Source organism: Epinephelus fuscoguttatus, linkage group LG10 (assembly GCF_011397635.1).
Source record: "Epinephelus fuscoguttatus linkage group LG10, E.fuscoguttatus.final_Chr_v1".
NCBI classification, from domain to species: Eukaryota; Metazoa; Chordata; class Actinopteri; order Perciformes; family Serranidae; genus Epinephelus; species Epinephelus fuscoguttatus.
Window position 1 is genome coordinate 30,590,966 of NC_064761.1, and position 27,671 is coordinate 30,618,636.

The 27,671-nt window shown below is 41.8% G+C and overlaps 3 protein-coding genes across 5 annotated transcripts in view; 2 read left to right on the forward strand and 1 right to left on the reverse strand.

The window, feature by feature from the left end:
• The first annotated feature begins 99 nt into the window (after window positions 1-99).
• On the forward strand, window positions 100-17,781 carry ssbp3b (single stranded DNA binding protein 3b). Of its 2 annotated transcripts, XM_049588473.1 has the most exons (18): window positions 100-275; window positions 969-1,041; window positions 1,188-1,249; window positions 1,338-1,422; window positions 9,112-9,201; window positions 10,995-11,069; window positions 11,311-11,373; window positions 11,485-11,548; window positions 11,638-11,711; window positions 12,777-12,841; window positions 12,943-12,991; window positions 13,257-13,292; window positions 13,414-13,468; window positions 13,558-13,622; window positions 15,238-15,316; window positions 15,506-15,534; window positions 15,637-15,738; window positions 15,976-17,781. In XM_049588473.1, exons 1-18 carry the CDS (start codon window positions 220-222, stop codon window positions 16,003-16,005), a joined length of 1,152 nt encoding a protein of 383 aa, XP_049444430.1. In that variant the 5' UTR covers window positions 100-219; the 3' UTR covers window positions 16,006-17,781. The 2 variants fall into 2 exon arrangements, with proteins under 2 accessions (XP_049444430.1, XP_049444431.1); XM_049588474.1 differs by lacking the exon at window positions 10,995-11,069.
• Window positions 17,782-22,470: 4,689 nt separating this feature from the next.
• Window positions 22,471-25,301, reverse strand: dio1 (iodothyronine deiodinase 1). Its single transcript, XM_049587153.1, has 4 exons — window positions 24,911-25,301; window positions 24,674-24,817; window positions 23,807-24,006; window positions 22,471-23,412 (listed from the first exon to the last, which is right to left on the reverse strand). The coding sequence occupies exons 1-4, from the start codon at window positions 25,293-25,295 to the stop codon at window positions 23,347-23,349; spliced, it is 795 nt and encodes a 264-aa protein (XP_049443110.1). The 5' UTR covers window positions 25,296-25,301; the 3' UTR covers window positions 22,471-23,346.
• A 468-nt stretch (window positions 25,302-25,769) lies between these two features.
• The window catches only part of LOC125895388 (zinc finger protein GLIS1), a 93,967-nt gene continuing 92,065 nt past the window's right edge, over window positions 25,770-27,671 (forward strand). For both annotated transcript variants that reach the window (XM_049587151.1, XM_049587152.1), the window contains exons 1-2: window positions 25,770-26,319; window positions 26,550-26,619. The gene's annotated coding sequence lies outside the window, so the exon portion shown is untranslated. The remainder of the gene's footprint in view (window positions 26,320-26,549; window positions 26,620-27,671) is intronic.

Genomic DNA, 27,671 nt, shown 5'->3' on the forward strand with positions numbered 1-27,671 from the left:
ACGACGAGGCAGACCTTAAGGTAAATGGCGTGCTCCCATTGGCTGCTCACAGCGTCAGTCACGGCTGGCCCCGCCTCTTCCCCCCGGACCAGGCTCGGTTGAGTCGTTGGGTTGAGGAGGAGTGCGGTTGGAGTGCGAGAGGGTCGCGGCCGCGATGATCTGACAGATGAAATAGCGAAAAAAAAGAAAGAGAAGGCGGTCGTCCTCCCACACAAAACAATGTTCCCCAAAGGCAAAGGCACCCCGGTGCCGTCGGACGGCCAGGCGCGAGAAAAGTAAGCTCAGAAACGTTTATTATTGTGTATTTTCTGCCGCGTAAGTTGTTCCCTCTTGCTCTCTGTTGTTCGCTGGACGGGCTAGCAAGAGGCGATTTCCTCCTACCGAGAACTGAATTGAATGAACCGCCTTGTCTGCTCGCCATTCCTCCCCTGCGCTGTTTCTGCTATCTTTGGCTGTTTGCCGTGTCTTTACACCTCCACTTAACGATTTCCAGTTCAGTTTGGTTGTGTTTTAACCGGCCATTGTGTCATATTTTTTGCGGTTATTCAGTCGCGAGCACGGGGAGGAGAAAACAATAACATCGCCTTGCTACACAGTACATTGTTTTCTCTGTTGCGCTCTGGATAGGCTCCGTTTTTATTTCCCTCAGCCCCATCAGTGCCACCAGGATACTGTGCCCTAGCTAATACACAGCAGGCTGGTGGCTTTTTCTTCACATTACGATGTTGAATTATACTGTTGCTTTAGCACTTTCTTTTAACCTCCTCATTGTAGTGAATCTTGCCCAGGTCCTGGCTTGGTTTCACAGTCCCCATTTAATTTTTTGGCATAGGCTATTTGGCAGCCATTGTTCAGAGGGCCTGTACCCGACTCTAGTCACTCAGTGTGCCCGTTGAAGAAGATTTAATCTGCTGGTTGACGTTTATTTTGTCATGTTTTTTAAATGTAATTATGTGTTTTTCACTTAGGTTGGCTCTGTACGTGTATGAGTATTTGTTGCACATAGGAGCACAGAAGTCTGCACAGACCTTTTTATCAGAGGTATGTGGAATTTTGGGTAAAAGTTCACTCATATTTTAATTTCCATTTTATATTTTAACGCTCTTATGTAAATGTATTGCATGTGCTCTTTTAGGAACAACAATAACTGACACCCATGGATAATTATTAAAATCCCCCTTTCCTAGATCCGATGGGAGAAAAACATAACACTTGGAGAACCCCCTGGATTCCTACATTCCTGGTGGTGGTAAGTGATAAGGGTCTCGTCTACAGGTAAACATGTCCAGGGGTGGTTTGTGTGGTTTTGTTTGCTTCATGACCTGTCTTGTCCACAGTGTATTCTGGGACTTGTATTGTGCTGCACCGGAGAGGAGAGAGACATGTGACCACTCCAGCGAAGCGAAAGCCTTCCATGATTACGTGAGTAGTGCTTACACGGGAACTGTTGCACGTATTGCTTCTGTCTTCTCTGCTAAAGAAGACAACAACTTTGTTCTCAAGGCTAAGAAGTGGTGCAAATCATGCACCTCCAACTCGGGTTGTGCAATGAGTCAGTTTTTTTTTTTTTTTTTTTTTTGGTTAGCGCTATCAGAGCAAAGTGCTTATAATCTCTGTTTGTCAACACTCGAGTCCTGACAAAATCTCCCACATTCCACTTCAAGAGTGATACAGCTTGAGGTTATTGTGATTCCCTTTCAGCTTGAAGAATGAGCATGATTCACTCAAAAATCGTGTCCAACTGATTTCTGCTTTTTTTTTTTTTTTTTTTTTTTTTTGCTTTCTTTGGTACGTTTTGCACATTTTATCAGATATATAAGCCATTTTATTCTGCCCACTGCACCTTTATGTGTTTGACTACCTAATGCAATTTGGGAAAGTATCTTTTTTTTTTCTTCTCCTGAATTTACGATCGGTCATCTTGCTCTGTCGGTGGGTCGAATGATGCGCCCAACAGTGAGCTTTATAGGCTTCTGGGAAAATGATGCTGATGTCAGCATGTCCTGAGTCAGACCTGTCGAGCGCTCCCTCTCTATCCACGCCACGCTCAAGCTCCCCGCCTCACTTGTGAAGACGAAAAAGAAACTGCTGTGTGTTCTGCACAACTTCTGAGACTGTATACACACAGCTTGATTTTTGACAGAGACCTAGAGCTGCTCTGATGTGCGTTAGCTCAAGTATGTATTGAAACATGTCTGCAGTGACTTAATCCCTAATGGATTTGAAATTGAAGAACTGTAAAGGCAATCTTGGATCCAACATTAATCAAACACCGCTCAGGACAAGTACATCGTTTGGTAGCACATTGCTTCTCTTATCATAGTACTTTCATATTTGCATGTATGGGTGTTTTGCATTGATAATTACGTCACTTTAGAGATAACGCTCTTTCTCATTTGCTGCATTGTTTCCAGCTTTGAGTCAGCATTCAAAAAGAGCCTCACGAGGATCAAAGAAAGCACAAGCTGCTGGTCAGAAGCTTCTGCTGTTCCCATACTTGTGTTTCATCCTGTAACTGATGTGAATTAAACAAAAAATACTAATCAGGTTTGGCTTTATCAGCCAGTGAAAGACATTAAGGGTTAAGGAGACCTCTCTGCATGACAGATACACAGCACAGTTTGTGGGCAGGTTGGGGATGTGCAAGACAGGAAGGGGTTAAAACGGAGATGTTGGTCCTGCTCTTGGCAGATAGGGTTGTCAGGGTAACAGGCCTCCTGATCTGGCAGGTGACCTGGGAGCCAGGAGAGAGGCTACAGCGTGGCTCTGCCCTTTTCAATAACCACATTGCTTATAATTCTAACTCGTGTAGACAAAGGAGTGCATTTTGTTTGTCACCAGCTTTAAGTCACTGGCCTACATTGTAGCAATTTATTGCAGTATCTTAAAGAGATTTAGGTTGCTTGTTTGGGTTGGATGTTTTTGTCTTGCGTGGTTGTATCTTAATTGTAGAAAAGTGTCTCAAATTTCAAAACTCAAATAATAATAATAACTAAATAACTTTTCTTTAATTGTTTTTTAATTTCTCTTGTGATATAATGAAGAAACATCCTCTCATCAGTTTTGAAAGATTAAATATCACACAATAAGATGTTAGATTGCAGCGCATGATTTGACTGTGACTATTTTCATAACATGGAAAACATTAAGCAAATGAGGCAACAATGAATCGTCAGCCTGGGCAGTGTGTGCTGCTGTGGCGGAGGAGCTTTGAGAGTTTCTGCGTGGTTGGCTCTCCCCGACATCTTGTGGTTGCCCTTCGCTCTGACGTTGGTTCTCCTTGTCTTCATTTGTGGATGTTGGGGGTCAGGCAAGTGTGCGTATATTTGTGTGTATGTGGACAGTACGAGTCCTTGGACCCTAGCCTTTGTCTAGGTGTGGGGGAGGTGAGTGCTGCTCTGTTAGCCAGCAGTGCTCGTAAAGCCCCCGGCGTATTCACGCTGACGAACGCTCCCCAAGGGGCCCCGTCGCCATGGCGTCAGCGGCTGATTGATGGCTGTCACGGAGCTAAGGGGCAGATTGGAAAAAGGAAAGGGGAGTGGCACTGTGGCATATGCCCAGCATCCACCACCGTCGAGGAGCGGAGGGAATCAAAAGAGGAGGGAGGTTGGGGAGGAAGAGAGGAGGGAGAGGAGAAGTGGAAGGGACCTGCTAGAAGTAACGAGAGAGAGAGAGAGAGAGAGAGAGAGAGAGAGCGCATCCAGTCAGGATCCAGAGTGGGTTTTATGATGTTGATTGATGGTTAAACATTTACAAGCTAAACATAGGGGCTGGTTTCTTTTGAGCGCTGGTTCCAGTGGAAGAAGTGAGGCTGTTAAGAGCACGCTAGGTCAGCAGCTGGCTGTTGGGTGGTCTGTGCTGCAGCCCAACCCTCCCCCCCAAAATCATTTCTCCTTCATCCCCTTCTCTCTGTGTATACCATTGCTTTTTCATGGTTACCTCAGTCAACCTCTTGGTCATCCTCGCCCTCTACTCTCTTTCTGTCTTTCTCTCCCCCCTATGTGTTCCCCTCTCCCTCTCTCTTTGTTTTTGTAAAGAGAGCACAAGCACATCCGCCGCCACTCTGGCCTTTGGTAACCTCCTTCAGTGATTTGAGAATTTCAGGAGAAATTTGTTTGTCTGGAATTGCTCGTGTGCTCCTGAGTACACACACATACACGCTGAATCACGTCGGGTGGGGGTAGTCTGTCTTAAAAGAGGTCCCCTGGGAAGTTGTATGGTAGGCCCCAGACAAGAGCCTCATGGCCCGGGGCAGGACTGAGACATCTGCCCCTTTCCTGTACCAGAGACTCTGTGGACAGATGTGGCTTGTTCAGACCGAAAGCAGCATCAGGCTCTTTGGGACACTCCAGCAAGCACAGCTGTGGGCTTTAGACATGATAAGATTTAACATAACATGGCCGGGAACCCGTCTCGCAAGTTGCTTTTCAGTTTCTGAAGCTATGTGGACTGTTGACATTGTTTTATGACTCAATACCGTGAATGCAGCTTTGTTTTACTTGATTATTTCTTTGCAGGCCTCATTCCAGGAATGGGCTACTTCAGGGTAGAAGAACAAACAACCTGCAGTTGCTGTTTCACTATGAAGGGACGAGACAGTGTGGTTGCATGAGTGTATACCACAATGAAACCAGCCATATACTGTACATCAATATTTTAACTATAAAAAAAAGTAACGTCTTTCGCTTGTTGCGTCAGGAATGTTTACACGCACTTTTCTGGAGTTTAAGAACTCACTACTGATGCAAAGTTTTGTCAGTCCTTTAGGAGTGGCAATTCATATGCTATTTGAATGCTATCAGAATGAGGATGAATATCTTTAGAAATGAGCTTTAAAGGTGTACTGTAAAGGAATTGTCGCTCACTGTTTGTAATCACAGCATTCAAATTTGTCCCTTCCTTACTACATAGTTTGTACCTAGACTGCATGCCGCTGTTGTGGTCATGCAAAGCCGGTACTTTCGTAAGCTAACTATCCGCCAGTACTTACCTGTCCAAAAGAAAACAGGCCAACACTCTGTTGCTTACCATCTTCTCCTTTAGTGCCTGCCAATGAAGTCAAAGTGAAATCAGCCCCAGATTCACTCTGGTTTTGGAACAAGCTTTGTCTGCTTAGCTGTGTCCGCAATTTTTGTAGCTTTCTCTTGGATGCACACTGCCACCACCTGACTTTATCTGTTTGCTGTTATTGGCTAGGGGCCACACACTGCATGCGCACCTACACATGCCAAAAGGTTGCAACTTATCCTGCTGTATTTAGCCTGTCCTGAACATAGCAAAATAAGAAAATACAGGCTGAGGGGAATGTATCTGCAGATAAATACACCATCTCACACTTCTAGTGGGTCGTGAGTAATGATTAAGACGATAACTTTTGTATGTGCCTTCACATTTTAGTATACCTTTTAATAATACATCTATTGAGATTATTATACAACTTGTATTCATGTCACTGGGAACTTCATTGTACTTAAAAATATAATAGTGAAGTCTAAAATTAGGCACAGCCCCCTTTCGAGATCTAAAACACACGAATGCTAGATTAAGATAAATTCTACTTAACACTACTTAACAGTGAATTTTGAAAAGGGGACAGAACCAACTCCTTTACCATATAATGCAAATAGTAGAAGTGACTCATGAAATTCTTGATGGCAGAAATTTATGGTTCTCTCACGTAACATAAACAATCTGCACGGGCCTCTTTGTATTTCCTGTTGCAATGTTTGTTAATGCTGTAGCTGACAGGAAATGAATAGTAGCCAAAGCGGTTCCCCTAGCAACAGAAAGGCAATGAAAAGGTCTACATGCACTTTACTGTTAATGTTGATTTTCCTGTGTGCAGAATAAGGTCTTGTGAAGTGTCTCTTTTCTAGCAAAAGAAGTGCTTGTAGTTCTTGAATAAACCATAAAGCATAACGTATAAAACAGTAAAATAGTAATGATAACAATGAGCCTAAAGCTCTGGTTAATACTCTTCCCAGAATGTCACATAGACCCTTTTACACATGCAGCCTATCCCTGAAATGTTCAGGAACATGTCCTCCGTGGGGTCATGTGTGAATGGAAGGAGACATCGATGTTCAGGAAAATCTGTGCTACTAATTTCCCACCTCAAGACCGAGTAATATTTCACGGAAAATGCTGGTATGGCTTTGTTGTGAATGAAAGCAGTCGCAGGGGTAGGCACATAAAGGGTTACATGCGTCTGAAAGATGCTTTCATGTGGATCGAGCCAGTGACAGTACTCTGCAGATGAAGTATTTGAATCTGTGACTGTTTACAGTTTAGCATTTATGCCAATGCTTTCATGCGTGATTTGATAACTAAAACATTACTTGTCTCGCAAACTTGTTGAGTGTTAAATAAATTACAAGAACACTGGCACCGGACAGAAACAGCTCCTCACCCGCCACGTTCCCTGAAATAATAAGAGATGTCTCCCGCCCTGTACGCGTCTGGCCATTCTTCTAAAACTATTTTAGTATTTCCCCCAGAATCCTTTTGTGTTGGCGTGCCTGTTAGGCCTTATAGGTTAGAAGTTATTGCTGGGTGACTCTTTACAAGTCAGTATCTGTGTCATGCAGGGTGGGATCTTGTTTGACTTGCATAGGGATGAGTTGTCTGGGCAGTTATTCTTGCAGAACAGGTAGTGTTTTATAAATGCAGATGATTTAGTGAAATTTTCTCCATGCAGTGCTGGTCTTGAACAGTTTAGTATACACTCCCAATATGGTGCTCACTTTGACATTAGATTAAAAGCCAAAAAGATATCTGTTAATAATAATTTGATGTAAAGAGGGCGAGTCACTGGAAATGCTTTTAAATATCTCGGTCAGATGATTTAGTGGAGAAAAGAGATACTGTATAATACTGTATATTTGAAGCGGTGTAGGGATCTCTGGCACAGCTTCATCTACTTCCAAGGTGCATGGAGAAGGAAAACGTCCGAGCAGGTTAAACTCCAGCAACGCTTGCAGTATACAGAACAACTTTATTGTTGGACGAACACGTTTTGCCTTTTGGCCTCCATGATGTCCGACTCAAGGCCTGGTGAATACAGCAGTATTCAGACTTGGGTTGCAAGTCATGAGACCTTTACCGTGAATGTTCCCTCATGTCATAAGAAACCAAGTGAATAAATAAATAAATGTGCAGATTGGATACGGTTGAAAATGGCACAGTTGATGCACTGGTAATCCTACTGAAAGCTGCACGTTATACTTCGGAGATATGACAACTCTGGTGCACAGTGTGTGATGCTGAGAAATGTCATTTGCATTATTTCACCTTAAGAGAGTGTCGCGTCTTCCTGAAATCACAATGCATTTATTATGGCCGTGTGTACGCGTGTGCTTTTGTTAAATCAACATATTCTGTGTCATGTGTGTGTCTGTGGTCTGGAAAAAAGGTATTATTTGTTTTATGAGTATTAATTACAGAGTGGCCCTGCAGAATAAAAGTCTGGTGTTGTCTGCGGACACTTGAGGTCACAAATTAAAATCTAAAGAGAAAAGTAGAAACTGTCTTCACTGAGCGAGCACTTCTGCTTTTGAAAAAAAAAAGCATCACAGACCAGCCAGGTCACCAAACATGTACATGCTGCTTGCACCTTAGTGGGATCGAGTTTTATGGCTCTCCGGGTATGTGAGCTATTTTTTTAAGAAGGTGCTCAACAGCCTGTGAATTTGAGGGAGTCATTACCGGACTAGAAGTATGTTGTATGACATTTGTATCTTAAACACTGAAAATTAAGTGAACTTTGAGGCTTAGTTAAAATGTATTCATACACAGATTGACCAAATTCTGAGAGCAACCATTTCTACGTAAATGAGCTGGGTAGTTGAGAGTAACTGGTCAAGATGGGTGAGGAAGTACTTGGAGTGCAAATTTGGTCTGTGGATGAACTGGAATCTCCAGAAAATTTCTTCTCATTCACATTTACAGCTGTTTATTTTAGTAAAGAAACTGGATTTACAGGCTGTCTCTGTGTGTGTGTGTGTGTGTGAGTGTGTGTCCCAGTGGTGGTGGGGCCTGATGAGACGTGACTTCCCTCTGTGGCCTCACTTCTCTCCCTGCTGAGGTATTTCACAGTGACCCTGCAGTGGCAGCCTGAGCAGATATAATTAGGGAAGGAGCAGTCGATACCAGGGAGTGTGTTGGCTATTGACCAGTGATGTCTGTAGAGCTCTGGACAGAGTGTGTGTGTGTGTGTGTGTGTGTGTGTGTGTGTGTGTGTGTGTGTGTGTGTGTGCGCGCGCGCGCGCAGGTGCTGGTACATCCATCCTTGTAGTAATCATGGCCTGTTTGCGTACATCTGCACTATAATGTGAGTGAGCTACGCATTAAGAAATGGGACTGAAGGAGCTTCTCTTGTTGTGCAGCCGTTCTTTGAAGCTAACCCCACAGCTCTGAAGACATTAGCCCATCTCAGATTGCCTCGGCTACAGGGAAGAAAAACTCAGTCAATTAGGAGTGTGTGACCGAAGCAAATGGCACATTAGTGAATTAGGGCTGCGGTTTGAGCAGGAAATCAGCCCAGCAAGCCCCTGCTGTGTAGCAGCACTTTGGAGCCACTGACTCAGTGAATCCCACTGATACTTATCTGATCCACTGGATCCTGGATTAGCAGGGCACAGACGCCTCAATAAGGTCCCCATTAACACCCTTTTCACAAATGATGCAGGCCTGCAGATGCATGTTGGTGCTCTCTGTTTCTTTCTCTTTTCAGATGAGTAGAGGAGGCTTAAATGATGTTTAAACAGTAATTACATGGAAATTAATCTCAATTTAAGTCAGAAGCCTGGACTAAGGTCATACAGCCTGATCACATAAAGCACATTTACCGATTCAGAATGACAGCTGACGCAGGTTTAGCCTGCATCACTGAGTTAGCCCAGGAGAATATTTGATTCCTCAGATGCACTCCTCCTGCAGCCAGCTGTGCCAAGAGCTGCAGTCATGACAGGATAAAATAGATTTCCAACAATAACATTTCGTCTGCATGTTAAAGTTCCACATGTGCACTGAGGATGCACTTCAGTCTTAACTAGACACGTGCTTCACATTCGGAAGTTATAATGTTGCTGTTTTCTGTTTTTTTTTTCTTAGAGTGCAGCAGCAGCTCCCAGTCCTGTGATGGGAGGGATGCCCCCTGGTGAAGGCATGCCAGGAGGACCCATGCCACCCGGCTTTTTCCAGGTCAGCAAATCACTGATACTGTGACAGTATTGACGGTTTTATACCGTTGCTATACCGGCGTCACACTGCCTAATTTATTGGAATTGTTACCTCCAAGCTTATCAATTCCTCTATCGATGCCAGCATGCTTTTTTGACAGTTGCGCATCACAAAATAATGATGTCATACTAGAAACTTGCAACAAGGAGTCTTGCTGGAGAGGAAGATGAGGTCCAAAGCGCGGCTACATTTCACAAAGAAAGATGACAACAGTGGTGCTTTTAATGTCTGTAACATTAAGGTGGAAATGCTAGTAATATGCTAAAACATCTTTTCATGCAACATGGGCCCAAAATGTAGGAATGCCATGTATCTGAGACTCTGCACACTAGTTCCGCAGCTGAGTAGCATTGAGTCCATTACCAAGACTAAATGTCCTAGGTTAAAATAACATAACAGTAGCACCATGCATGCAGGCTTAGCTAAATGAAATTCAATGCCGAATTATTTTCTCATTTGATCCACAGTGTGTTCCGACTTAGAGATATAAAAAACAGGTGCACTGACATGTAAAACCTGTGCAGGCCTACTTTTTTTCAACACAGAAAATTGATCAGGAATCAGTAAGGGTTTCAATGAAGAATCCGGCCATAAACCATAATCAATAATGGCATTAAAATCCTATCAGTTCTAATTACGTATACTGTCTGTTACTGTTAGGAATACTGTTAAATCAACTTCACCCCCACATTTTACTATTTTCACTTGATAAATCACTTCATAATCAGTTACCAAAATTAATATCTAGTGGATGGACAGATCATTTTCTAAGCTGCACGTCTGCAGGCTCCAGCTTTGTAAAATGTTGTCAGGGTTTTGTATATCTCCTGGAGTTGTAGGTCTCCACATTGGTGTCTAGACTGCCTTTGTCTTTTGTTTTGCTCCACTCTGCTCAGTGAGCTTGTAGTAAACATCATAGACGTTCTGTCTGCTCGGGCCCCTCCAGTGCTGTAAACAGGCAGGCGTGGCCTGGCCATTTTCCCTAATGGAGAAATCGAAAGGTGCAGCACCTACTGTAAATCAATATCTCATGAGGATAAACTCTTGGCAGGCAACTGTGTGGAACTGGCTCTAAGAGGTGACATAAAATTGCAGTGTTGCTCTGCCTCCACTAGACCAAACCACCAGCTTATTATGTACTAGAAGCCACAAAGGCGTGACTCATTATGTGATCATGTTAATATCAGGAAAGACATTTTGACATTGATACATGAATGCACACACACTCATACTTTCCATATCAGAATCCATTGGAGGAGGCTCAATTAGACCCCTCACTCTCTGTCAGATCAGCAACATTAGCAACACAGTGCCGGTGTTTAGTGTTGTTATAAAGCTAATTGCATAGAGCTTAATTGACACTGTTAATTCAGGGAAATTAGCACTGATAACATGCTGCATGCAGCAGGCTTCTTGATGACTTGACTGACAGGCAAAAGAGCACACATCCTCTCCATCTCTCTGTCTCTTTTCTCTCATTCAAGGCTAAGTCATTTGCTTGCTCTTCTCCGCTCAGTCTCTCTCTCTTACTGTGTTTGGTACATGAAAATGAGCATCTTATTTTTGTACTTTTTTTGCGCCACACTTTGGTTCTTGCACTCCAACTGTCCTCTGCCCTGCAGTAACCCTGCTTCTCTCTCTGCCCCTCTTTTGTCACTTCTGTTTCTCGCTCCCTCTTTCTCTCTTGGTGTCATCCTCCCCTCTCTCCCTCCTCTGTCTTCCTCCTTGGCTCTTTATTTTGTGCGATGCCACAGGGTCCTCCTGGTCCCCAGGGCTCTCCTCACCCTCAGCCTCCTCCCCCTAACAGTATGATGGGACCTCACAGTCAGGTAACACTCCCTCTCCCTCTTTCTCTCTGTTTTTTCTGTTTTGGCTATCTGCAGTCATTTGGGAACGCCGGTTCTCAATGCTGGTGCTTCATGCTTTGGCATCCGTCTCAGCTTAATGCTTAATGCTGCTTTCAATATTCACACAAACAAGCTACTGAGAAATCAGAATGGTTCTGCATTTTGAGAGATTCATGTCATGTCTTTATTTAAATCTCATGGAGCAATGTTGTTTCTGTTGTAGTCTTTCATGTCACCTCGCTTTGCTGGAGGCCCGAGAGGTCCCCCCATCAGGATGGCCAACCAGGTAGAGGTCACACAAACACACACATAGACAAACACACAATGGGTGCAGAATACATAGCATGCGTTTAAAACTGCAGGTACTTATTGATTCTCTGTCTTTTATCCTCGATAGCCACCAGGTGGAGGACCAGGTCCTCATCCCATGCTGCCCAACATGGACCCAACACGACCACAAGGTGTGCCTACATAAGCTACATACTACACCTTCAGTAGAGAAGTTATTTCCTGTCTTCTCTCTTTTTATAATTTTCCTTTCTCCCTCCAGGCCATCCTAACTTGGGGTCAATGCAGAGAATTGGCGGCCCTCGAGGCATGGGACCCATGGGGCCTGGCCCACAGGTAGGCTATTCTACTTATAAAGAATAATACAGGGTTTGTATGGTCATGAAAAACGTACAATAGCAATATCCTGCCCTGGAGAAATTTTGGAAAAATAAATCAACCCAGAAAGTATTGGAAAAGTCATGGCAGTTTGTTTCACAAATACCTGTATAATGGAGGGTATGTGGTTCAGTTAAGATCAACTGAGAAAATTCTATGTTGGTCAAACAATACTTAAATGTTTGGGAGATCAGTCATGTCAGTCACATCACTTGATGTTATGTTGTTCTCCATGCGGGTAACATCAGACTCTGACTGAGTTGCACATTATTTTTGACGACATACAAGTTCACACAGTGCCAGGAAAATATTTGTAAAATGTTAATAATGTCTGGCTTTACTCGGACAAGTATAAGGCATGGCTGGAGAAAGACCAGGACCTGGAACATGCAAAATATGGAACTTGGGAGAGGCAGCGTTAGCTAGCCATGCTCAAGGAGCTAACGTTAAGCACCAAATCAACTCCCATCACCAGCTTTTTCACCCTGGTGAGCAACGTGACATTTGCTGCCGGTAGCACTTCCCTTTCGTCCACCATCAAACAAAGGACCATTTCAGGTGCTGTGTCGAGAAATGCAAGCCCTAACTGTAGAGATATTATGCGTGCAAAAGGTAGCGAATTTGCACTGTTGCTACAAGACAAAAGCCAGCTTTTTTATGTCATGTTCTTCAACAGCCAGATTGCTGCCAGATTTGCCTGCAGTGTACACAAGTGCTTTTATACATGTACTTTTCTGGAATATAGAATCTATAGAATGTATGGTCATAAAAAATTTGCCTCTAATGTGTGGAAGGTTCATGGAAATTTATTGGTAGATATATGTATGACCCATGGTAATATCATCACTGCCCTGATGACCCGTTAGTTAACTTTTGTACCAACCAAATCCAAACCAAAGTTATTTTGATGTTCAGATGATCAGGGGTTTGTATTGCTTTTTCTGGGATTACTGCACCCTGTGGTTCAAATTGTTTAAAATCAATCTTTTCTGACAGTTTAATGATTTTTGTTTGTCTTCTCAGAACTTTGGTGGAGGAATGAGGCCTCCACACAACACCATGGGTCCCGGTATGCCAGGAGTCAACATGTAAGCCTTTTTTGTTTGTTTGTTTGTTAATATACATCTCACAGACCTTTATTTAACTTTAATGCATTATCTAAGTAAAAATTTCCTGTTCTACCATCTAGGGGCCCAGGGACTGGTCGGCCATGGCCCAATCCCAACAATGCCAACTCTGTGAGTACTAATGCACAAACACCCAGAAAACTGCTGGTTCAGATTGCAGTCAGATCTCCTCTCAGAGCTGTCGGGGTCTAATGTGCTCCAAGGTTCTAGTCTGGGATGTAATTGTAGTATTATGTGTCACGGTTTCCACAGACAGTTGGACAGACCGCCATAATGTTATTAGGATGATCAAATGATGAATGATGACATTTTGAGGTATAGAAAGGGTTTGCACTCACCCATTTCTGGTCTGTAATGTTTGTGTTTTTGGTTTCAGATGCCTTACTCATCACCGTCTCCTGGTGCATACGGGGTGAGAACACATCCTGCCATCTCAATTTACACATGATACCAGCTCAGGGAAATACCATCTTAAAGATAGATTTTACATATACATGTTTTTAGATCTTTATTTTTGGATTTATTCTCCATAGGGTGCCTCTGGAGGTGGGGGCCCCCCAGGAACTCCCATCATGCCCAGCCCTGCAGGTTAGTGGCTCCCTGACCTAAGCTGTTAATCAGTACTCTCTTCATACACTATCCAGTACCAATTACATGTATGATTGCACCTTTCACAGACTCAAACAACTCTGGTGACAATTTGTACACCATGATCAACACTGGACCCGGCAACCGAAATAATGTAAGTTCTGTTTTGTTCTCTTCAGTCTGTGTTAGGTTGGGATACTGTGATTATCAAGACATTTAAGGAAGTCATCTTGGGCTTTGGGAAACACTGATCAACATGTTTCACCATTTTTCTGACATTGTATAAACCAGCAACTCATCGATTAATCAAGAAAATAATCAACAGGTTAATCAACAATGAAAATAATCGTTAGCTGCAGCCCTAATAATATTCCATACCACCAAATGACATTATAAAATCTAAACTTAAAGCTTCCTCTCAGTTATATATAGGATGTTAGATCGACTAGCTTTCAAACAGATCAACACACACGTCAACCCATTACACTTGACATTATCTTTTTCAAAAACTAATTTGAAATATATGTTTTATGATTTATTAAATTCTTTCTTTTGTATAGATCGAGCTGGTCTACATGAAGAACACTTAAACTCAGCACTAATGCCCTGGCTTTACTAAAGCACATTTGCACTATGCACCCAGGAATGTACAGAAAGATTTTAATAGAAACAAAACAAATACACACATATACTGGTTATACTGGTTTCATACGTGTGTTTGATACTGTAGGCTTTTGTTTCAGTCAATCTCTCGGAGCTGAAGTGATTAGAACAAGGATTTATCATTTGAAAGAGGCACTCAGGTTCACAGGAGCAGAAATAAGTAAATGCACTGTGTAGTAACTGAGTTGCTGATTATTTATAATCAAAATTCAGTACCATTGCTATGCAGATGACACACAAATATATGGTAAAGAAGGTCATTTTAATCATCTTTGATTCTGTCTGTCAGATTTAAAGTGCTGGATGTTCCAACACCTTCTCCAGTTAAATGACAAGAAATCAGAAAAAATGCTCTCCAGTCGAACAAAAGCCATCACTATTTTACAAAACCATCTTGGCCTCCGATCTGGAAATGTCAAACCTGCAGCCACAAATTTGGTGTGATATTTGACAGTGACCTCTCCTTTGAAAAACAAATTACAAACGTTGTCCAGTCCTCTGTCTGTCAATTAAGGAGCATCTCCAAAATCAGGTCCTCTCTCTCTCGGCTTGATCTTGAGAAGGTCACCTGTGCTTTTATTTCGTCCCGGTTAGACTACTGTAACTCTTTGTATTCAAGGTTGAGCCAAAAAGCTATCTCACGCCTTCAGCCAGAGCAAAACGCAGCTGCTAGGCTTTTAACAAACACTAGAAAACATGACTGTATCGTGGTTTAGCCCCCAGCTACATTGCTGAGACGCTGCTCCCCTACGAGCCAGGGCGCCGCCTCAGATCCTCAGGCAGGGCTCTGCTGGCTGTTCCTCAGAACAGCTTAGCTCAAAGCTAAAGGTGATCGGGCTTTTGCAGTCAAGGCCCCCCTGGAGCTCCCTGCCTGAGGGTCTGAGGCTTGCAAGGATCAGGGACATCTTTTAAGTCACTTCTTCAAACGGATCTGTTCAAAAAAGACTTATTAATTTAAGCAAACGTCTTATTTGATTACTATAATCTTGTACTGTTATTTATTTATTTTTAATTCAGTAGTTCTTAGTACAGAGGACTTCAGCGTAATGCGAGTTGTGCTGTGAAGAAATGGTTAGTGAGTCCATGCTGTCTTGTTTCCCCTCCAGTTCCCTATGGGCCCCGGCTCTGACGGACCCCTGGGAGCTATGGCTGGGATGGAACCACACCACATGAACGGGTCACTAGGTAACACCACCTACTACAACAGTATACTTACCAACACAACACCAAAATGTTCAGGTTGAACTCTTACCGTGCCTCATGATACTCCAGTCGAGGACAATAGATTGTATTTCCAGTAGAGCCACTGTATGGAAATGGTTTTCTTATGGTCAGACAGTATAAACATTGCTTTTCATTTGATTCAATCCGTAGGCTCTGGTGATTTGGATGGAATGAACAAGGTAAATATTGCGACCATGCAGAGAGTCTGTGCATTCAGAGCTGAATCGTGAATACAGTGAAATTCTATACATTGTAAAAAACATTGTGCACTCTGTTTCCAGAATTCCCCAAACAATTTAAGTGGCATTAGCAATCCTCCTGGGACCCCAAGGGATGACGGGGAGCTGAGTGGAAACTTCCTCCACTCCTTTCAGAGTGAGAACGTAAGTCTGCCTTCCTGCCTGTCCTCAGCTCACATCACTGGATGGTTGGTGACTGTGATAGTACTTTGATGAAGCCAGAGGTAGAACGCTGTAGACCACACAGAGAAGCCACAGTCACAGCGTATTAACATCACTGACTACAGCAGCAGCGTGGAGGGCTAGCACAGCGTCTGGTAGGGAGAAGGTGTGTGTGGATGTGTGTTTTAATTCTCTCGTCTTCTGTCTGTGCCTCCGCAGTACTCTCCAACCATGACGATGAGTGTGTGACCTCCCCTCTGCCCAACCCGACATTATTTGCCATCATTCCGAGGATCTGAACTCACTATAGGACACGGCCAAACACATCAGCACCGAATCAGGGACAGGCGCCATTTTGGTTCCACACTAACGCCAGAATGCTGATCGGAGAAAAAAATCCAAATGGCTGGCGACTACTGCTCCTTACTCAAACATGAAGGACAATTTCTCCATTTATCACAACCCCAAGTGTGACGAAACCAGCTACTGAAAATGCATACATGACACGTTTTATGTTCTTTGCAGAGCCCCCCCATAACCCTCCTTCAGCCCCGCTAGAGCGAAGAGGGAAAAAAAATGGTTGAAGTTTACCTCTTGTACTTTTTAATTACTGCTTTGTGGTGCAAGATGTGCAGGAAATGTCTCCGCTTTTGTCACTTAAAACACTGGAGAGTGTGCATATGCATTGTGAGCTTGGAAAGTCTTTGTCTTGTCATTTTATGCCATTTTCGCCATGCATACTGTGTCACGAACGTCAGTTGACATAGGACTGAGAATTTGCCTTTTACTCTGTGGCCACCTTTATGAATAACGTACTATCCTTCCCAACGCCCACCCTTCTATTTAAAGAGGTTTGTAAGGGGAAAAGACTTGAAAGATTACGGCTTTTATTGTGACGACCTTTCACGGTATGTAAGTGCTCAGATGGTTCTTACAATGTCAAATTGATCCCGTTTGATCAATTTCAGTCTCTTATTGTTGACAGCAATGCGATCCTGCGCTCTTGGCTGTTTAATTTAAACAGCAAGATTGCCATTGCGTTCTGTCAAGGGAAACCAGACTTCGGCATAAGAAGTGAGTGCATGAATGCTGAGAATCTGTGTACAACATACTACCTAGTGCTGCTCTTCTCTATGTGGACACCTGCTTTAAGATGTGGTGTATATCTCTTTACCTGTCTGTGCTTAACACTCTGTGCTCTTCATCGTCGTAGCCTTCTGTGTTCTCTCCAGTTTGGTTGATTATGAATGAGCTGTCCATTTTAACCTCATACATATTGGTTGTTCATACTTCCCTTCCTGTATCATTGGTCGTCCCCTTGGCCCTGCCCTCTTCTTGCCCGCCCACACATTTTTTTATATTTTGATACAATCTTTGACTACATATATTGCCCCAGTTATTCAGTTAGTCAAAGCTTTCTAAACCGATTCTAGTAGGCATCATTATAAACTTAGCAGCAGTCTTGTAAATGTGATGAGAATTTTTTTTTTTTTTTTCCCTGTGAACATTACGCATTATATACATCTGTCCTATGTTGCCTTTATTTGCTGATATTTTTTTATTTCAAATTGAGGAAAGATTGCTTGTTAATATAATTTTACAATAACTTAACTAAACTGTGTGGATTGTTTTATTTTTCCTGAATTTAAATTCACATCGCTTCACATTTAAAGGGTAACTCTGGCATTTTTCAACCTGAACCCTATTTTCCTATATTTTTGAGTCTTAATGACTGATGTGAACAAGAAATTTTAAAATTGGTCCAGTGTTGAGAGAGAGGGCTACAGCCTGCAGCCATGCAGTGCCCACAGTGTAGCCAGATGGGGCAGTTGTGTAAAGTCACTGTACGTTTATTAGAAGTGGTCATTTTTGCCACAGACAGGCTCTGATTGTTATTATAAGTGTCTGAGGTGACTCCTAACCTTTTGCTTGAGTGTGTTTGTTAATGTCAAAATCTTGCTCAAGTCTTGTTCTGAAATCTCACAAAAATTGCTTTTTTGCAGTAAAACTATGTTAGAAATGCCAGTGAAAGTGTATCGTTTGTTGTGTTGGAGTGCAGAAAGTGTAGCTTTATGTTACCTAAAAGACTGTCAATGTGATGGATGATGATGTAGCGGATTTCCTCAATATGGATGAGGCATTTAAACTCAATGGCTTTTAACTGGAGTATACAGATGAAGAACTCCCACTAATTGAAGAGAAGGAAAGGAGAGAAAGAGGGACAACAGGCAGCAAAATGTTTAACTTTAAAAGTTTAGGAGACTGGTGGTGTTCCTGTCATGAGAGAATTCAGAATGAGAATTCTCCCGGAGTGAGACACAGCAACAAACAGACTAGATCAAGCAAAATGTAAAGAGACACTTCAGACATTTACAATACCATCGTGAGCCCGTCTGTGGCAAAAATAACGGACGTACAGTGATATTGCGCAATTGCCCCATCTGTAGTTACATTGCGAGTGTTGCATGGCTGCAGCCCTCTCTCTCAATACTGGTCCAATTTCAAAAACTCGTTCACATTAGCTACCTAGACACAAAGATATGGTGAAATAGGGTCCAGGTTGAAAAATGTTGAAGTTACCCTTTAAACTTGACTAAAAAATGCCACTGAAGCTGTGGACATGATCCAAAGTTTAATGAATGCTGACAAGTATTACAACTTACAAGTATTTAACTGATGCAAAAAAATGTCATATATATATATAAGGATGTTTTGTCATATAAAACACCTGGAGGGATCCATCTTCAGCTGGTACTCATGGCCAGCAGCTAACGTTACATTCACATTCCCCCTCCTTTAATTCTTACTGCTCCAGCAACACCACACAGCACTCTGCAGCAGGTGGGATGCACCGCCATAACCAGATCACTGATCCCCTCACCCTAGGACATGACTATGGAGGGGTGGATAGCCAGGCAAAGAAGTCCACCAAGAACGTTGTAGAAGAATCAATCAATCAATCAATCTATGACAGTTACAGGTAGCTAGCTAACTGTTCTAGCTAACGTTACCCAGCTGTTATACAGTAGCTAGAAGGGTTCCCACTTAGTGTTTTGGAGCATCAATGGTGCACTGAATAAGGCCTTTGTGGGAGGTCAAAATGTGCCAATATGATTGGCCATCAGGGCCCCTTTTCCTGATATTTTTTGGGGGGCAAACATGTTTGGTTTGCCTCTACTGACGGTGCACCACTGGTTATAAAAGTACCCAATATTTGCTTTAGGCCGCAGCCACCAGATCAACAAGAGGGATTCCTGGAGAGCGCGAGGGAGACTTTGACACAGAAAAACACTGCAGATTGGGCTGACCTGCTGTGATATGAGAAAGGAGGAGGGACATAGTGATGAAGGTGTGTACACTGGTAGTTCCCAACCTTGGGGTAGGGGACCACTGCAGAGGGTCACTAGATAAGTCTGAGCGGCCGCAAAACAATTAATGTGATAGAAAAACGACACAAATTTTTATTAGTTTGTATTGCATACATTTTTCAGATGACACCATCTGAGATGATTATAGGGGGAAAGTTGGAATTCCAATAGATATAACAGTATTTAGATCTTTTACGTTACTAAAAGTAGCAATACCACATTGTGAAAGTACTTTTTTAGAAGTAAAAGTCCTGCATTAAAGTCTTACGTAAAGATACAAAATAAAATATACTTAAAGCACTGAAAAACTGAAATACATACGTGCTCATTTTATAATTTTATATGTTATTGGATTTTAATAATTCATGCATTAATGTACATCACTTTAACGTAGCAGCGTGGTGGAGCTCATTTTATTTACTGTTGGGTAACCTATAATAATAATTTATATCATAGTTCATTAGTTGATTTATATTTTGTCTTTTTAGCCTAAATCTACAAAGAAATTAGTAACTTAAGATGTAAAATAAATGCAGTGGAGTAAAAAGTAAAATATTTGCCTCCAAACCTGGAAGTGGAAGTATAAACTGTTGTAAAATGGAAATACACAAGTACAGTACAAGTACCTCAAACTACTTACGTACAGCACTTAAATAGATATAATTCATTAATGTGATGACAGTGTGACCCTGCGGTATTCCGAAATGTCAAGTTATCCCTCCTGGTGTAGGAGGGATAACTTCCAACAAACTGGCAGGGTCCTTCAAGATTCAGGACAGCGGCAGAGAGTTTTCTGGGTAAGGTGACCTTATACCTTCATGTCATCCATTTTTTAAATCAAAGCCAGATTTAAAATGTTCAGAATCTGACCTGCATGCTAAATCCAAACAACCATACTCACTTTGCTGCTCTCGCCCCTGGCTGTCTCTCACTGAGAAAGGGGGTTTGCAGTCAGTATTGGTCTGTGAGTAAGTCAAACTGAGTCAGTGTAGTCAGACTATAAACCTCAAAATACGAATCACTCAAATGACAGCTGTAAAGAGATGTGAAAACGGAGAGATGGAAGAAATACCACTATATGAGAATTCATACCTCTACAAATTTAGACCTGGTTGGCTGTCTGAGGCACAAGTGTGAGTCGTGAGTCACCCAACAACCCACTATCACCTGGATCTTACTGAGTGGGTTGCCAGGTTGTGTCTTATTACTCATTCCAACTAAACAAAATCTCATGGTGTGACTGTGAGTAGTTACAGAGGATCTGTGGGGGAATTCATTTAGAAGCTGTCTGTGTTTTGTTTAGTCGACATCTATTCATCTCCACCTGCTGGAGAGGGCCGTGGGACACAGCTGAACCTTGAGTTTAGAGTTATAATCGCAATATATGTGTTCCCAGGGTCAAGAAGAAAACTCCATGCTCAAGATCTAATATTCTATATAAAATAAGGCCTTCATGCAGCACTTAGCTTCTCTTAACCCCTTCAAAAAGCTTCACTGTGTTATGAAAGGCTCTGCTCTTTTATTACATGAGACATCTGTTGCCCCTATAGAAGTTAGACAGTCTCAATCAAGGTTCTGCAAAACACCAGTAAATGGTAAAAACAAGTTAAAAAAGCAATCGAGGTCATTGCATTTAAGGAAGTTAATATGTTTTTTTGTTGGCAAAACGATTCTGAAGATGATACAGATTCAGCCAGATGGGTCACTTCCATGTTTGGCAGCCAAGAAGAAAAACATCCTCATGTTTTTCAGGGCTGCTGCTCTCCTGTTGGAGTAAAAATGGCTTCACATTGCCCTCTGGTGGGCTGCAGAGGACCCTCCTGCTTTGCAGAGACCTCTGGCCTAGTCACGATATTTCCACTCCCTAAAAGTAACTGAGCACTAAACAAGCTGGCTTCGGTTTGACTTAAAGATTCGGACGTGAATCCGTAACAAGGGTCCATGGCTGGGAGGATCTGACAGTGTTCTGGTTCCTGTCTAACAATAGGAAGCGAGGCTGAGCTGCTGCTGGCTGCTCTCCACAGGATGTGGCCTGGCTGGGCAGGAGCCAAACCTGCTCTCCAACTTTAGAGCCACACAGTTTAAGGTTATGAAAGCTGTAGCAACACAAAACTGCTTTGTTCACCACTATATCCTAGTAGTAGACTTGTAACCCTGAGCTATGAGCCTGTAGTTTATCCAGTGTGTGTCACAGGGTCTTTTTGTGCTATAAATGTATTCAGATTTTACTGTACTTTTTTCAACAGGGTTTATTTTTACAGTTGCTTATACACTTAACAGACAAGTCAAGGCCCACGTTTGCACAGATGCTGCTTTTTTTATTGCGTATATTGTAAAAAATATTACAGGAGAAGATGTTAAAATGTACTGAAATGTATGAGTGGGTAATTAATTTAGTGTTAGTGTGGAGAAGAGGAAGCAAAAGCTATAACAAAACCAGTTAAACTAATTATAAAAATATTGTTAAACAGTTGGGAGTCTAATTTTAAAATGATTGCCTGCTACATCGTCCATGTCTTCCATTATCAAAATAGTTGCTTTTTCCCTAATTACATAGACATCAATAAAATTAATACCTTGAGAAGTGATAACACTCACATTTGATTATATTTTATTGTTATATAATACTATAGCAGAATAAAAACAAGAGGGGACAGCTGGTTGTGTAGTAAGACTGGAATTTTATATAGTTCCAGACACACCAGAAGCCAAAGTCAATGGATGTGCAAAGATTAGACAGTTAGGTATTAACTCGCATCAGGGCCTGAATGCCACACACCATGACTTGTGTGTATGTGTGCGCCCCCGATTTGTTGAACTTGGCATGGCCCACATACATACAGTACAGTACGTTTACCATTTATCACTTCCAGACTAGACAGCAAACAACAGACAGATTGTCATGTGGTGTCTCACTGCTGTGTGCGTCAACATTAAAGCCCCACGGCCACTTTCTCCACAGAAACATGATGTAGAAAGTGAAAACCTCTGGAGCTTTGCAGACAATCTTTTTGTCTTAATGGGTCGGGGGGAGAGAGAGGATGAGTCATGGTGAGAAGCGACAGCTACAGATGTGTTGCAAACAATGGCTCACTCACAGATCTGGTGCTTTTCATTTTAATAATTCACTGTGGGAGCAATAACTTAGATCGTCCACGTTTTTTGAGTGAAGAAAATATGATTGAACTTTATCTTTTTCATATCTATCCAGCTATATCGGCTTGCAGTGGAAGATGGTGTACGGAAACTTTCAAATGATTTGGCACGACAAAATAAGCACAACTCACCAAATGACCTATGACACACTTTAAGCCAAATGTTGCGTATAAATTAAGAGCTTGGTGCAGGAGTTTTCCCAGGTTATTCTTTATTATACTACAATGCAAACATTCAAAAGAAAAACATTTCATTATGATATAAGAACATTCAAAGAAAATGCAGACTGTTTAACAAGATGCTTATGATGAGTCTCATCAGAAATGCTCCGACATAATTAAAGGAGGGCTTGCTTTTAAATAATGTTTCATCAGATTACAGTTACCAGAGGTTTACACTGTAATCATCATATAAAAAGCAACCTCCTGGAAAATCACCTCGGAGCATTTATAGAGCAGTTAATACAGTTTACAATGCTGACTGTATACTTAACAACTGGACCTGCAAGACAAGTGGAAACAAGTGCTTTCATTCACTTAAATCTTAAAACTTTGGAATTATGACAACATATTACGTGACATCTCTTGTACGTTATTCAACACCTCAAACACAAACTCATGACTGGACTGTCTTTCTGTGTCTCACTTCATCTGGCTACAGAGGCCAATGGTTTAATCTGCAGCCGTCATTAAGAAACACTGAGAGGCGAGCTCAACCTCAAGAGACTGAGTTTTCGGTATGTTTTCAGAGTACAGGAGAGCCTTGAAGCAATATTAGTGCAAGTTTGTAGGGGTTATAACATTTCTACTTATGCAATAGTTGATGTAAGGGATGCCAGAGAGCAGCTGCAGAACTACATGTAGACGTGGCAGTGACTTGATTTGAGTCTTGATTAAAATAACCATAACAAAAAAACAAAACAAAAAAAAAAAACAGGATGGCATTGTGTTACATGAGTATTATACGTTGGTTATGATGTTGATACCCTCATCTCCTCCTGAACACAGAGACCCCTACATATAAGACCTGTTGCATGGAAAATACGTGGCTCGGAAAAACAACCTTCTTATTTCATCTTATCCAGGAACGAACGCACCTCCATGGGATCGTAAGACCAAGGCCCAACTCCCCCCTAGAGAAACACAAAGAGAGGAATGTTAATGACACCGTAACTAAATCATGTTTTCATTTAGAATTAGAAAGAACATACCAACTTAAGAATCAGAGACATGTCTGTGTCATTTAATATGTGTAATTCTACATTTCTGGCATGGCTAACATGACCCTGGCATCGTGCCAAGAATCTAAGTGTTTTGTCTGTTTCTTTCACTGCTCCTCCTCACGCGATAGCGTGAGTGCAGATAGCGTTGGGACCTTTACACCCACAATGCTGGTATTACTTTCAATCATGCGATTGCATGGAAAGAGCAATGAGTGCGGCAGGAAAGAAATGTGGCCCTGGCAATCTTCATTCTTAATCACATAAAACAAACGTACAGAAATATATCTGTCTGCACAGATCTCACCTTGTAGACTACTTTCCCAGCCTGCAGCACGTAAAGCCTCTCTGGCAGAGCACCATACTTTATGGCAGAGACATCATTCATTTCATCCACAACAACCGGACACAGAGGCTCCTTTTGAAGCAAGATCTGTGCTGCAGACAGCCTGTCCTCCAGGCTCTGGTGCTGGTTGATGTCAATGTTGTTGGTAAAGGCCCAACCATCTGACACAGAGATAAAGAATGTGATTTCACTTAAAGGACCCTGAATGCAGCAGAGCATCAAAGTTATGGAACACATAATAAATGCAGATTTATGGATGTTGCATAAGTGTGTTACAGCATCAAACGTTAAAGTTTTATTGAGGTGAATGTAGCCCAGACTTTGGTAGTGTTGCTGCCCGAGCTCTAAGCACAGATCTACATCAAGACTTTTCCACAGTGAACTTTTTGGGGGTTAATTTAAAGACTCCACAACAGACTCTTTAGGTAAAATATAAATCATGACCTAAACCAAGATAAGACTTTTATTTTATTAACTCATCATTGTACGAAGTGATGTCATCATGCACAAATTGCTTTTAAAAATCCTCCACTGTAGGGATATTTATCATTATGATGTAAAGTGAAGGCCATTAATAAATATTGATTATTCTGTATATTCAAGGGTACTAAAAACCAAGTGCTTCTCAGGCACACATCCATCATAAAAACAGATTTCTTTTGTCCAATTTGCACTTTTAAGTCTATCAGGAGAGTGCTCATAAATCAAAGTTTGATTGCTTTCTTGATTGACCTTCTCCCTGTAAGTCTTGCATGCATAGTTTCTCCTCCAGCAATAAATTTCACGCTGTTAATATCATCACCTGACACTGGGCTGACTTCCACTCACCTGTTGAATGCGCCTCAGCGATGTAGACCACAAGAAAGTCAGCTACATCGCTTAAGTCCTTGACGAGTTGCTTGAACTCCTCAAGTTTGTACATAAACGGGGGTCAGGTGCAACTTCCAAAACTCAACACTAGCGGTCTGTTGTCTGCAGAGAAAACACAGTTATTAAAATTTTAGTGCAAAATGAGAGAACTGTACAACCGGAACAAAACCCCAAAGCTTGGACTTCATGACTCACCTTTCAAGTACTTGCCAATACTTGTTTTCTTTCCCTCCATGGTGACCACAGGTGTATCCGGAGCGTCTCCCCCTTCAAACGCCGCTTGTCCGAGAGACATCCACATGTGGTAAGATGCCACTTTTATGAAATTCATAGATCCAAATGTCAGACCCCAGTCTTCATACTTAAAGTTGGGATTCTGAGTCATGGTGCTCTTTTCACCCATTTTGAGCACTAGCTTCTTGGTGAGACTTGGAGAAATAAAATGCAAAATTGAGACAATGAGAGTGACTCCTATCATGTAGCAAAACATGCATGCTGTCGACAGATAGACCATCAATCTGTGCAAGGACATGCTTGCTCCTTGGTAGTGGACTCCCGTTCTTACAGCGCCTGCTGCCATCTGATTGTTAAAACATGTCGGTTACCGCCCACTCCCTCACGTTTGATAACAGCTGCCTTCAAGGACCCTCTAAAAGCTCGTACGTTCTAGTTCACACGGAGCAAATGCTGGCTCGATGGAGCACTGTTGATCCGTGAATTAGTGTTAACGTTTCCATGTTAAAAGCACTCCCAGTGTTGTTGAAAACGATGGTACTTGAGTGTCTTTCTTTAGGACACGTTGTGAGAAGAAGTAGGGTGGCCATGTCTAATAATAAAGGGACATGGAGGGTCAGTGGCAAAAAATGGCGGTTGAGACAGACTTAGCTAGCTGTTGGGAAAAGTTTCCTTTCTTGGTTAGGTTTAGGAAAATGATCGTGGTTTGGCTAAGATTTATACCAGAAGGCCCTGAAGGCAACTTCTCCCGTGTGCACATTGCAATTTCCGGTATGTTTTCAAGGGAAAAGCCATGACGTCATTTTCGGGATCTCGCAGGTGTTTAATTGAATTTTAATGCCCCAAACAATTAAATGTTTGCGTGGGCGATACCAACATTTTAATCCAATCCTGTATTTCTAATTTAAAGATTTGGAATCGACAACATTAAAACAGAAATCGAGATAATTAAACGTTAGCAGGAGTCTCTTAATGGCCTCTCTCTCTCTCTCTCTCTCTCTCTCTCTGTCGATTGAGGCAAGAGCTGCACCTGCGTCTTTACTAGTCGAAAGACTAGCTAACTGTGATAATTCGAGGCTATAAGGTTTATACAAAAAGGGGACAAAGAGACTACAAAACAAACTCCTAACGAGTATCAAGGCTAGTTTAGCTATGAGACTTCACCCGCCATAATTTACACCGAAGCCAGCAAAGTGTGAGGGCGTCAGCATTAGCATATGCCGCTAGCTATCAACCGTTGTTGCTAGCTAACGTTAGCTAACATGTTAGCTTAACAGTTGCGTAGCTACTTAATATAAAAACACGTTTAAGAGACACTGGTCGGCACGGGCCTCCGACCCCAGTCCTCTTTTTCTCGCCACATGCTGAATGTAAGTGTATTTTGAAATCCATATTTTGGTCCCTTACACTACCTGACTCTTTTAAAGTTATTTGAAATGTTTAACCACTCTCTTAACATTTAGCTCTCTGCCATGCTACTTTGCTGCTACTCTGTAATGCACGGCTCATATAATGAAACAAAAATTTAGAAGTGTGTCCCATGACTGTCAATAACTATAGTCATTTTAATGTACACATATCAAAACATTTTCTCATTTAGGTTCTGGCACACCTGCTGCACCATGGTCATCAGTGATGGATCTTCTGTGTTGGCTGGATTTGATTCTTAGGTAATAAAAAGTTACCACAAGGTCATCTATGAATCTATAAAACACACTCAGCTCCCAACATTTGGTCTGCATGTTCAGAAATGAAGAGAAGTTGTTAATGTGGCACACTTTTTTTCCAATGGTTATCTACAAGGCCAGTTAATCTGTAATGGTCACAGACAGGGTGTAAAATTAGCACGAGCCATCAGCCAAATGCTGGTACACTAAAAAAGTGGCTGGTAGATTTCAGAACCAAAATAATGATTTACTATTGAGTGGCTGGTGAATTGAACATTTATCCATCAGTGGCTCTTCTTGTGTCCCTCTCTCCTTGACTCTCCTCTTTCCTTGCTAGCGGGTAACTGCCCCAGGTGCTGTTGGTTCATATTATTGTCATAATGTGTATTCAGATTTGACTGGCATTTATGCTTTCTAATGCACAGAGAGAAATTAGAAGGATCAGAACAGGTCCAAGACTCATTTTTGTCCAGGGCCCCCAATCTGACCATTGTCCTTAAATTTAGTTGCACCCTACTAGATAGATGACAAGCAGTTGAGAAACATGTCCCAACAATTCAAGTAACATGCAGGACTTTTAAAATAAGTAAATACATCAGTCACAAGCTATTTAATGAAGTGAAACATAAAGATGTGGACTCTATTCATTTCCTTATCTTTTTGTCTCTATGTGAAAAGTTGACAAAATATGCAAAAGTACTCTAACAGAATCCTAATGGTGTGTGTATAGGCCTACAATAATAGTAATAATAATAATGATGCTAATAATAATAATAATAATAATAATAATAATAATGCATTTTATTTATGGGCACCTTTCAGTTTTCTCAAGGACACCTTACAAGACACAGTTTAAAAAAAAAAAAAACAAGCAGCAATGTATATGTATCCATAGATCATTTCAGTTCAGACAATTCAGTTATATACAATAAGTTAATAAATAACTAGACAAAAATCATGATTCTAAATATTAGGTTTAAAATCCTCATAGTCATCATCAGTGCAGGTCACTATATGTGTATCACCATTAAATCAGACCGAATATGCAAAAGTTT